Genomic DNA, 12,080 nt, shown 5'->3' with positions numbered 1-12,080 from the left:
CCTTGTGATCCGCCTGCCTCAGCCTCCCAAAGTGCTGGGATTACAGGCGTGAGCCACCGTGCCCGGCAAGAGGTTTTCTTTGCCTCTTTTTTTCTGTGTGTTGAGGGTGGTGCTGGCAGGATTGTTAGTTGTTTCTCAGCAGGACCTGAAGACATGGGAACCCTGGCTGTGGGAGTCGTTGAAATGTTCACTATAGTATAGAAGCTGCACATTCGTGGGTCCTGAACTCTGGTTGAAACACCAGACTCTCTTTCCAGTATCAACTTGGTCTGGGAAAGTAGAGGCCCTGGATAAAGTTCTTAGGCAGCTTTCAACTTTTATCCTTTAGACTCAGATGACTTAGTTCGTATATAAAATCAGCAAGCAGAAGCGTCCCCAAGCAGATTAAATCCCTTTGTCTTGGCGGATATGAAGCTTGACTGCAGCATTCGGCTCCCCTCGGAACCCTTCTCGCACTTTAGGGTTGTCACAGAATTTGGCAGGAGACAACATGACCCACTAAGCAACACCCTTCCCCAAATGTTCATATACTTGCTTCTGGATTCTGCCTACAGATTGCTTTTGTCACACCAACAACTGAAGCTACGAAAGTTTCAAAGTGCACAAAGACCTTGTGGAATTGCTGTCTTCCCCTCCCATTTCCTTTGCTTAATGGGAGGGGGAAATGGAAGCTCTGAGAGCAATGACTTCCGGGAGCCACCAGGAAAATCACTGTCAGTGGCTGAGTTCTCATGTTTAGGTTTTGACCTGAGTCCTGTTTTTAAGGCGGTAAAATTAACTGTGAAACTAATGTGTGCAAGTAGTAAGTACAGGCTAAATAAAGACACTAAAAGAAGGAAAAGCTTGTCTTGCTGATTTCCAGTTTCTTTTAAGGGATAGCCCTTCAAAATGCATTACAGAGCATTTGGTAAACTTCTAATCTTCTTAAGATTTATATAGGATTGTAGAGTTTGCCACACTTTCTTGTATGTATTAATTCATTAGCATGCAATCCTCTTTTGAAGTGGATGAGCCAGGTGGGGCTCCCACTTGATGGAAGCTGAGAGTCCCAGGCCACAGTGATATCAGATAGCTGTGTTCAGCGGTTGCAAACAAATGAAGACACATTGAAGACTGTGGAACAAAAGCAAGAAAATTTCATGTTAGCAAGGACTTGTGTGAGAGCAAAGCTGTCCCCCTTGTTTCTGTGGTGTCAGAGACAGAGTGGCCTGGGGAGGAAGGCCTGGGTTTGAATCCTGGTCTTGCCCCTGCTAGCTGTAGGATATTGGGCAAATGACTTGATTTCTTTTCTTGGAGCCTCAGTCTTCCCATCTGGAAAATGTGCATACTACCAACCATAATGCCTGTTCATAGGAACGTGAGAGGATTAGCTGAGAAGGACCCAGCCTCTGGTGGATGCCCAGGGAGATGGGAATGGAGGTGAGGGTGGAGGGCTGTGGCTGGAAGTGTGGCTGTGTGGGGCACATGGGGGTGGAGATGGGCTCTGGGCATGGGGCGTCTTGCTGACCACGGCAGCAGCCACCTGTGTGTGTGCCCTCCCACCCATAGGCCTTGCTTTGGGCACAATGCTGGCAAGTTTGGGGCTGTTCTTGGGCAGATGCACTCTTGGGGTGAGGACTTGGGAGGTGGGCAGGGGCCCCCTGCCACCGTGTCTGCACCCAGGGAGCATAAACATGGATCAATGGAAAGTCTGACCTTGCCTTTTGCTCTTTTCAGTGGAAATCCTGGTGAAGATGAGTCATTGAGTAGGGGCTCCTGGGGTTGAGTCAGAGAGCACTGTGTCTCCATGATCAGGTTGGGGTGCCAGCCAAGGGGAGACCCTCACCTAGCCCTCCTTTGGCAGATATTGGGTAGCCCTAGCTGTGTATGGAGGCAGGCTGGAGGCCCACTATCGTGAGCACTGCCCAGGGAGTCACGGGAGAGAGGTGGGAGGTGAATGTGGGGACTGGGAAGTGACAATACAAGACTTAAATACAGGGCAAGGAAAACTGCAGCCGAGATGCAAGGATGGTGCCCGATGAGAGTGCGGCCCACGATTGCTACTTGTGCAAAGGGGAATGGACACCAATGCCTGGCCTTCTCTGTGCCGAGCTTTTTTATATGTGTTTTCTTATTTAAATCTTACAGAAGCCCCAGGGCAAAGGTATTATCCTCATTGTGTTTAATTAATTAATAATGATTATTATTTTTTGAGACAGGGTATTGCTCTGTGGCCCAGGCTGGAGTACAGTGGTGTAATCTTGGCTCACTGCAGTCTCTGTCTCCCAGGTTCAAGTGTTTCCTGCGCCTCAGCCTCCTGAGTAGCTGGGATCACAGGCATGCACCACCACGCCAAGCTAATTTTTGTATTTTTTAGTAGAGTTGGGGTTTCACCATGTTGGCCAGGCTGGTCTTGGAACTCCTGACTTCAAGTGATCCACTGACGTCAGCCTCCCATAGTGCTGGGATTACAGGCATGACCCACTGCACCCAGCTTAATTATTTCTTTTGATATAAGGTCTCCCTCTATCACCAGGCTGGAGTGCAGTAGCATGATCATAGCTCATTTGCAACTTCAGACTCCTGGGCTCAAGCGATCTTGCCTCAGACTTCTGAGTGCCTATGACTACAGGCATACACTCCCACGCCTGGCTATTTTTTTTTTTTTAGTTTTTATTTTTTATAGAGATGGAGTCTTGCTGTGTTGCCTAGGCTGGTCTTGAACTCCTGGTCTCAAGCAGTCCTTTTGCCTCAACCTCTCAAATGCTGGGATCACTGGTGCAAGCCACTGTGACCAGCCTCACCCCCATTTTAAAGATGAGGAAACTGAAGTCGAGTGATTTCATGGCGAAGGCCAGGGCTGCTAAATTCCACAGCACACACACGTTCCTCCCCACTTCCCTCGCACACGGTCTCCCTGGTATAATCAGTGGGCTTTAAACAAAGTTTTAAAAATTTATATATAGCATAATACAGTCTTTTGGTGGTTAGTGCTGTGAATTTTGATAAATGCATAGATTGGGATTTATTTAAAAAATTTTTTTTTTGAGATCATTTACACTCATGCAGTTACAGAAAATAATACAGAGAAATCTTGCATATCCCTTACTCATTGTCCCCTAATGGTAAATCCTACCAAACTAATGCAGCATCACAAGCAGAAAATTGTCACGGATACAGTCAAGACACAGAACATGTCCGTCTCCAAGGATCCCTCCCGCTGTCTTTTCATAGCCACGCCCATTTCCCTCCTGCTCCCACGCCCCATCCCCAAACACTGACAGCCATTTATCTCTTCGCTAATTCTATAATTTTGTCATTTTAAGAAAGGGATATAAATGGACTCCTAGAATAGTGAGCCTTTGGGGACTGGCTCTTTCACTCTGCATGAGTCTCTGGAGGCTCATCCAGGTTGTGGCGTGTGTCTCTGGTTGGTTTCTTCTTATTGCCGAGTAGTATTCCACAGTATGGCTGTGCCCTGCCACATTTTGTCTAATTGTTCACCCAGTGAAAGGGTGTCTGGAGTATTTCCTGGTTTTGGCTGTTATGAATAAAGGGCTGTTACAAACATGTGTGTGTGCACATAAATCTTAATCTCTCTGGAATAAATGCTAAGGAGAACTCTTGCTGGTAGTTGTTTGAATGGGCATTTGAAGGGGTTTTTTGGGGGATGGAGAGGCGAGGCACTGGTGGGAAGTGCAGTCCTGAATGCTGGCCCACCAGGGTTCAAATCCCAGCTTTGAACCCGGACCCTGGGTGAGTTGCTGTATATGGCTGTAAAATGGGGATAATTCAATCTGGCTTGTGGCTAATGTGTGTAAAGCGCCTGGTACCTAGTAGGTGCTCAGTAGATAGAAGTGATTCTTGATATAGGTTAAGAGAAAACCCACTGGACCATGGCAGGGTCTGTGCCCCAGAGGTGGCCTCTGGGAGGGCTTTGCGAGGCTTCCACCTTGCGCCCTGTGGGATCACCCAGTTATTGTCTTTTTCTTGGCCATGCCCCCGGCTTCTCTTTGAGAAGACCCTGACCCTGTTTGCAGACTGGGCTCGAAGTCTCCGGCCTGGTGCTGGCATTCCCCAGTGAAGTTGGCCGGGCCAGGGCCCACGGGTCATAGGAATCCCAGGAAATTCCAGATCGTGCTGGGCTCTGCTGGTCTGGATTCGCCTCACAAATTCTGAGAACGTGCCCAGATCATTTCACATGTTGCTGTAATTTAGCTCGATTCTGGAAATGTGTATTGAGCTGTTAGGGTATGTGAGGGATTGTGGTAGGTGTTGCAAAGGGTTCAGAAAAAATTGCTCTCCCAACAGATCAAAGCAGCCAGCTCCAGCTTCTAACCTCCTTTGGGAGCCCCCACAGCTGCAGTGATAAGGTCTCCATTGAGTGGCATTCAGAGCCCTGGGTCTGGTTTGAGTCTCTCTCTAGCTCCCATCCTGCTGCTGTGCCCTCTGCGTGCCCTGTGTGCCAGCCACCAGCACGCTCACCGTTCCCATACTCCAAGTCCCGCCTGGCGGCCACGCCTTGCTTACACCCTTCCCTCTGCCTGGGTGCCCTGCCCTTCCTGATGAAATCTTGCCTGTTTTTTAAGAACTAAAAGTACCGTGGGCGGGCGTGGGATGGAATATTCAAACCTCACATAGGGTTGGACGTGGTTCCTCTCCGGAACCGTCATTCCCTTCTCCAGGCAACCACTGTGTGGGACCATGCTGGACTCCTTCTTCTTTTTTTTTTTTTTTTCTTTTTTTGAGGCAGAGACTCACTCTGTCACTCAGGCTAGTGGACTCGCTCTTCTTGCCTTTGTCACTTTATAGGATTTCTTGGAGATTGTTTCATATCTGTACAGTTTGAACTGGCTCATTAAAATATTTTTGAAGGCCACATGGTTATTCCCTTATGTAACAACACCGTAATTTGTTTAACCAGTTTGCCCTGTTTGTAGGCAGCTAGGTTGTCCCCACTCTTGGGCTCTTACAGTGCAAAGGAGTCACTTTAAGGCCTACCTCCGATGAATGTCCCCCTTTCTGCCTGCCTCTGAAATGTGTTGGCTGGGTCACTGCACTCTCTGTGAGACCCCCCAGGGCAGGGATTGTGCTACACCTGCCTTCTCCTTTCCATGCCTGCCACGTGTGCTGACCACTCAGTTACCCAGGCGCTTTTGGTGCTTCTGCTGCCTCTCTGAGCCCTGGCCCCTTGTCAGGACTCTGCTGGGGATGGAGCTAGAGAGGGCTGGGGCGCCCCATCTTTGCCTCGTTCTGGCTTCCTGCTTCATGCAGAGCTGTGTCTGGATGGGCTAATGTGTTCCCATGGCGACAGACTTCCACAGTTTCATTCTACTGGCCGCCTCCTACTTCACCAGAGGGATGGGCCATCATATAGCCAGGCCCTTGTTGATGGAATTTAGCTTGTTTCCCTTTAAACACATTTGAGAGGATGGCCACTTGGGCGTCCATTGCCGAGAGGAGGATCTGGACTCCCAGCCTCCCCCATGAAACCGCTAGCAGTAGCTGCTGCTGATTGAGCACTCTCCCGGATGAGCGAGACACCGGGCAAAGGACTTGGGCTCTGTTTTCATCAGATACAGTAACCTTGTGAGGCAAGCACTGTTTTCCCTGTTGTACAGAGAGGGAAACTGAGGCTCTGAGAGTAACTTGGCAAAGGCCACTCAAACAATGTATTTCAAGAGCTGGGATTCCAGCTCAGTTGTGCTTGACTCAGGACCTGAGCCTCTGTAGCTACTGAGCCCACCTGGCTTCCTAGAGAGAGGCTGGAAATGGGGGAGGAGGGAACCAGGCAGCTCACCTCCCAGGCCTTGTGCCGACGGCTGGCTGCCGTAGAGCTGAATTGGGGCTCACACACAGAAACATGACGGCTGCCATTAGGCTTCCACCACTGAGGAGGCACAAAAGGCCCCTTTGAAAGGCAAGTCCAGGAGCACCTCTCTGGCCTGCTCCTGAGCTAAGCCTGCAGTGGGAGCTGACAGGCATTTCTGGCTCAGCTGCCTGGCCAGAACTTGCAGGAGTGGTCTGAAATTCTTTCCTTGAACAGATCACACTTGGTCAGAACGTGTCACTTCTAGATCGATGTGGTATTGAACCTGTGCATCAGGTCTCTCAATGCGACCTGGGAATCTTCAGGCTCCCCGGGGCTCCCTTCCTGAACATGTATTGATTTCCCTCCTCCCCTTCCCTGCTTTTGCACTTTGGATGAACCTTGTTTTCGAAGAACAGTAGAAGGTAATTTTCCTGTGCTTGCCAGCTGGCCTGTAATTGAGCAATTTCAATAACACCCACTGTAAAGTCTAATTGAAGTAAACAGGAAAATATGATTTACAATCTGGACAGCAAGTAAATACCAGGGTGCAATTAATTTTTACACAGAGCAGCAGATTCTAAAACATTTTCCTGTGTTGAGCAGTTTGTTTCTGATTACAGATTAGAAGCTGCTTTTCTGTTTAATACTATTATCATGATTATTTTTTACTTTTTGATGGTGATCTTCAGGTTCCTTGTATCTGTGTGACCTTCTTTGAAGGTTTAGCCCCATGGGGAAATAGAATCAGAGACATGAGTTTATAAGGAGGGATTTTTCAAACCTGAACTGAAGGCCGCACTCTTTCTTCATTTGTTTGGTGGGAAATGATGGTGGGTTATCGGAGAGGGGCTGCGGATAGGCTGTGCAGAATGGCGATGCTGAGTGGGTCCCATCACTGCTGGAAGCTCACTTAGTTTAGTTCATTCTGGGGAAGATGACAAAACTGTGAAGGCCTCCAGTGTTGCAAAGATGTTGATGTTGAAATGTGGCCCTTCCAAGGACCAGAAATGTATGCCTTTTTTTGGGGGCGGGGTGGGGACGGAGTTTCACTCTTGTTGCCCAACCTGGAGTGCAGTGGTGCGATCTTGGCTCACTGCAACCTCTGCCTCCCAGGTTCAAGTGATTCTCCTGCCTCAGCCTCACATGTAGCTGCAATTATAGGTGCACGCCACCATGCCCAGCTAATTTTTTGTATTTTTAGTAGAGATGGGGTTTCACCATGTTGACCGGGCTGGTCTCGAACTCCTGACCTCAGGTGATCCACCTGCCTAAGCTTCCTGAAGTGCTGGGATTACAGGCATGAGCCACCATGCCTGGCCAAATGTATGCCTTTTTAAATGGACCCTACTGATTGTTCCAGTAGCTTCTGTTCATAACTGGGTGGAGAAGGGAGCCAGCATGCTGACTGCTGGTCCCCTGCTGCCAGTTGGCTGCCTGAGGGCCGACCCCTTTGGTGTTGGATGCGGGGATGAGGCATGTTCTGACCCTTGGCCTACTTTAATGCATCCTGGTGTGTGCTGAAGCTGCCTGTAGAGCCAGCTCAGTGGTAAGATGTCACATGACTTGAGTATGCTGCAGGGACAGCAGATTGTTAGCCACCCAGACCCTGAGATAGATCTTAAAGGTATCACGCGGCTGGACCCCAATTTGTTGTTCTATCCACCAGGCCATTTTATAAGTGAGGCAGCCCAAGGCTGGCATGGCAGGGGTGTGGGGGGCTCTGAGAAGGTAACTCTGGGCCTTGGTGACTCTCCCAGAGTGCATCTCCTTTAGCAGAGAGGTGGTTCCAGTCCCCTGGGATTTCCAGTACTGTGGGAGGGGTGACTCTCAGGGCCCTCGTCTTTCTTAGTCCTGAATCTTTTTGCTTTTCTTTTTGTCTTTCCAGGGAGTTGACCACACTTGGCCATTTCCCGGAAGGGCCCCACCCCAAGGGTGAGTGGCCAATGGGGAGCTGTTTCTGCTGACATCAATTCCCCAGGAGGTACTCACCCCGAGTCTGCCCAAGTGAAGATGGCTGATACCCACCCTGGGATGGAGCCCAGCGCCTGAGGCCCTTATCATGGTGATGGTCCTAAGTGAAAGCCTCAGCACCCGGGGAGCTGACTCCATTGCATGTGGGACCTTCAGCCGTGAACTGGTGAGGACCTGGCAGGCTTCCTGCTTTCCGTGACCATTTCTGAGGCCTGATGTGCAGACAGGGCTGTGGACTGAGCAACTAGGCTTAGCAAATCGAGTCCAGAGTCCCCAAGAGCAAAGCTCTGTGAGGCGTCCCGGGCTGGGGCGACAGGGCACAGGAGCAGAGCTTGACTGAGAACTTGCTGGAAGGAAGGAACTCAGCTCAGATTTGAGGTCATCTGGTGAATGAGGAGGGGAGGCCATCCCCTGGTAAATAACAGCAAGTGTGATTCTGCCGCCTGCCAAGCCAGGAATGACATTCCTTCTGTCTCCACCCGTTAAGGGGGGGTGGTTTCCAGAGGGGGTTGGTGCCCTGAATGGGGGCCCAGATAAGCCTGTCCCTCTGAAGGGTGGTGCTGCCTCAGGAACGTCGAGAGTGGGAGATGATGGGGAAAGAAGGTGTGGTGAGCTATGGCAACAGCCACCCTCTGCCAAAGGCGGTTCACCCTGGACCACCCTGGACCACGTGGTGGACTAGCGCAGAGAGGTAGCTAACTCGGCCTTCTTAGACTGCGAGCAAAACAACCTCCAGTAGCTGAACCCTGTCAGCAGACCTGTCCTTCCAAGCCCAGTTCCTCAGATGTGAGTGCAGGCTGCTCCCCTGCGGAGGGAGCGAGAAGCCACACTCAGTCATAAGCAGTCTTGTGGAGATGGGCAAGTCCTCGGAACTCTCTGCAGCTTCCGTGATCAGGAAGGGGCCAACTGCCCAGGGTCACCTCGCCCAGGACCCCTCCTGGCGCCCTTCACAGCTCCTCGCGAGGACCCTTGGTGGGCCCCTTCCCCTAGCTCATGCCAGTGAAACCAGACCTTGAGCAGATAGACCTAGGTCTCTGGCTGTGGCAGGAGCTTGGGAAAGCCGCCGAGATCTGTATTCTTTCCGCAGGCCTCACAGAGCGCCTTCCGTGTGTTGGGCACCAGGCTGGAGGAGTTCGGGGAACAGGATGAGCTGGAGCCAGGCCCTGTACTCCTCACCCTTGAGAAGCTCGTGGTCTAGAGGGAAGGTGTCTGGAGAGCTGTGAATACAGTGACACTTGAGGATCCCATGAACCAAGAACTCGCAGCTGAAGCCCACGGGAAGCCCAGGGCTTGTAGAGGAGCAGGGCCAGCCTGGCTGTAGCATGCCAGGGAAAGCCTTGCAGAGCAGGGATAACTTGATTTGGCCTTGAAGGGTGAGAAGAAGTGGCTTAGAAACCGTCGGGTCCAGCCTCCTTGTTTTACAAATGAGGCAGCTGCAACCTGGAGCAGGCAGTAACTGCCTCACTGGCTCCGCCTCCCCCTTCCCTCCTGCCCCTCCTGCCCCACTTCCTGCGCCTGCATTCAGGCCTCTGCCTGCTGCCTGGTGTCTGGACGCCAGTCTTGGTGGCCCTCCCTCAGTCAGGTCTCTTCAGCCCTTACCAGATGTGACACTGGTGCCACTCTGCTCATGGGCCTCAGCCTGTGAGGTCTCCATGGGGTGTCACCCCCAGCTGCAAGGATAGGGACTCAGCTTTGCTCCTCCCCATGTCCCCAGCACTACTGAGGCAGGGCAGACAGCAGGCACCTGAGGTGTGTTTGCTCGATGGCAGCCTTGGTCACTGCAGCAAGGAGTAGAGCTGCTGTGACCATTCAGCTCTTCTGCCACCAGCCCATCCTTTCCAGTTCACATTTGCTGTGTAATGTGATTACTTCTCACCAGCCCTGCTGCCACCACCCTGGTTCCACCTGCTGTTCTCTCACAAGGATTCTTGTGGTAACTGGTCCTCTGCCTCTGGCTCTTTTTAACCTGTTCTCCACCCAGCAGCCAGAGAGAATCCCAGTCAGAGCTGTCCTTCTCTGTGTAGAAGCTTCCACTGGCTTTACACTGAATGCTTAGCAAACACCCAGCCCTTACTAGGATATACATGGCCCCATATATTCTTGTCCATGTGACCGCTTTGACCTCATCTCTGCCACTCTGCCCCCTCTGCTCGGTCCCCACTGGCCTCCCTATTCCAATATGCCAAGCATGAGCCTGCCTCAGGCCTTTGCACTTTTTCCTTGGCCTGGAGCCCTCTCCCCACAATAGGACACGCTCCCTCCCTCCTTCCTTCTCTGGCTACTCAACCTACAGTTCAGTCCCAGCGCCAGCGCCCACCCCTTACCCCCACCACACTTTCTCTCCTCTTTTCCTATCGTTTTCCCTCTTGGGCACTTAGCACTTTTAAACATGTCCCTATGGATCTTGACCGAGTCCTTATACTAGAATGGGAGCTTTGAGAAAGCAGAAGATGTCTCTCTTGCTTGTTTCTGAATGCACGGGGCCCAGCCCGTGGCAGGTGCTCAGTGGATGTTTGTGGATGGATGAGCTTGCAGGTTCCTGTCACCTGGCCTCTTCTCATTCACCATTGTCTTACTCTCTCTCTGGCTGCTGCTCCAGTTCACAACTGAGTGGGTGCGACTAGAGTAGCTCTGACCAAAAAGAAGGGACCTCAAGGGTGAGGAGCCATCTGGAGGTCCCGAGGGAGGAGCCCTACCCGGGTCCAGCTGTGCTGTTGGCTGCAGTGGCCGCCTCTGTGCTTGGTCCCTTCTCAGGGTGGGACTGCCTGGTGTTGGCTTCAGAGTTGGTTCCAGGACATGTGGGCCCAAGGTCAGCTGAGCTGCTCTTCCAAGAGGTGTGGCCTGAGCCCCTGCCAGGAGGAGCACGGCCTCCCAGCCCTGGCCAGGGAAGGAAAACTCATCTCAGAAAGGAAAAGCAGTCAGGGGAGAGCAGGCGGCTTTGCTGGAAGGGATTCTACCATGTGTTCTCTTGTGGCCACACAGATTAGAATCTGTGCTTTCTTCCTGAACTCTCCCTTGCTTTGTTGGAAAGTATCCTTCTTTCTGCTGCTTTTTGTTACTGGTCTGTCCGGGCCGAGAACCACCCAGTGTGCAGTGCTTTGGGTCCATCTGTGGTCTTCCTCCTCCTCTTCTCTCCCCTTGGCTCCAGATGAGAGGTCTGTTGTGGGGAGCAGCCCTGTTGGAGATGGGCTTTCTCATTGCTCAGTTTGCTTATGCGCCCAGAACACATTGACTGGGTGTCAGTGCCTGGCCCGGCCCGGCTCAGCGCTGCCTGCCCTATAGCGTGGGCCAGCAGGAAGGTGTTGGAGGTGCAGCTACACTGCGGGTCTTGGGAAGTGCGTTAGTTCATATCATGTTGCTATAAGGAATACCTGAGGCTGGGTAATTTATAAAGAAAAGAGATTTACTTGGCTTATGGTTCTGCAGGCTGTATAAGAAGTATGGCACCGGCCAGGCATGGTGGCTCACGCCGGTAATCCCAGCACTTTGGGAGGCCGAAGCGGGCAGATCACGAGGTCAGGAGATCAAGACCATCCTGGCTAATATGGTGAAGCCCCGTCTCTGCTAAAAATACAAAAAATTAGCTGAGTGTGGCGGTGGGCAGGTGCCTGTAGTCCCAGCTACTTGGGAGGCTGAGGCAGGAGAATGGCTCGAACCTGGGAGGCGGAGCTTGCAGTGAGCCGATATCGCACCACTACCGCACTCCAGCCTGGGCGACAGAGTGAGACTGTGTCTCAAAAAAAAAAAAAAGAAAAAAAAAGTATGGCACCTGCATCTGTTTCTAGTAAGGCCTCACGAAGCTTCCAGTCATGGCAGAAGGTGAGGGGAGAATAAGTGTGTCACGAGGTGAGAGAGGGAGCAAGAGGGAAGGGAGGAGGTGCCAGACCTGTTAAACTACCAGCCCTCACATGAACTAGAAGAGCAAGGACTCCCTGATCACCATGGGGAGGCCACCAAGCGATTCATGAGGGATCCGCTCCCATGACCCAAACACCCCCCAGCAGGCCCCGCCTCCAGCATTGGGGGTTACATTTCAACATGAGATTTGGAGGGGACGAACATCCAAACTGTATGCCCAGAGGTCCAGTTACCTCCTCCCTGTCCTTGAGCCTCATGCCACCTGCTGAGGGGCAGGGGTGCACCCGTTTCTACCCCATTATACAGGAAGGAAACTGTGGCTCAGAGAGCCCAGGGAGGGGCTGCCCCGGTCACAGATTTCAAGTCCAGGCCCTTGTCTGCTTCCCCCAGCACCTTCTCGCATGGGCCCTGTTCCAGAGGCTGTGATCGCCTTGGAGCCCCTCCAGGCCTTGGGGAGAGA

General features: G+C 51.9%; 1 protein-coding gene across 1 annotated transcript in view; it reads left to right on the top strand.

Moving 5' to 3' along the window:
• The first annotated feature begins 7,786 nt into the window (after positions 1-7,786).
• The window catches only part of FAM53B (family with sequence similarity 53 member B), an 87,655-nt gene continuing 83,361 nt past the window's right edge, over positions 7,787-12,080 (top strand). Inside the window, exon 1 of the mRNA XM_055354074.2 lies at positions 7,787-7,928. Coding sequence (XP_055210049.1) covers positions 7,851-7,928 — 78 coding nt within the window. The 5' untranslated portion in view covers positions 7,787-7,850. The remainder of the gene's footprint in view (positions 7,929-12,080) is intronic.

This window comes from Gorilla gorilla, chromosome 8 (assembly GCF_029281585.2).
Source record: "Gorilla gorilla gorilla isolate KB3781 chromosome 8, NHGRI_mGorGor1-v2.1_pri, whole genome shotgun sequence".
NCBI lineage: Eukaryota > Metazoa > Chordata > Mammalia > Primates > Hominidae > Gorilla > Gorilla gorilla.
This window is presented reverse-complemented; position numbering and strand designations above follow the sequence as displayed.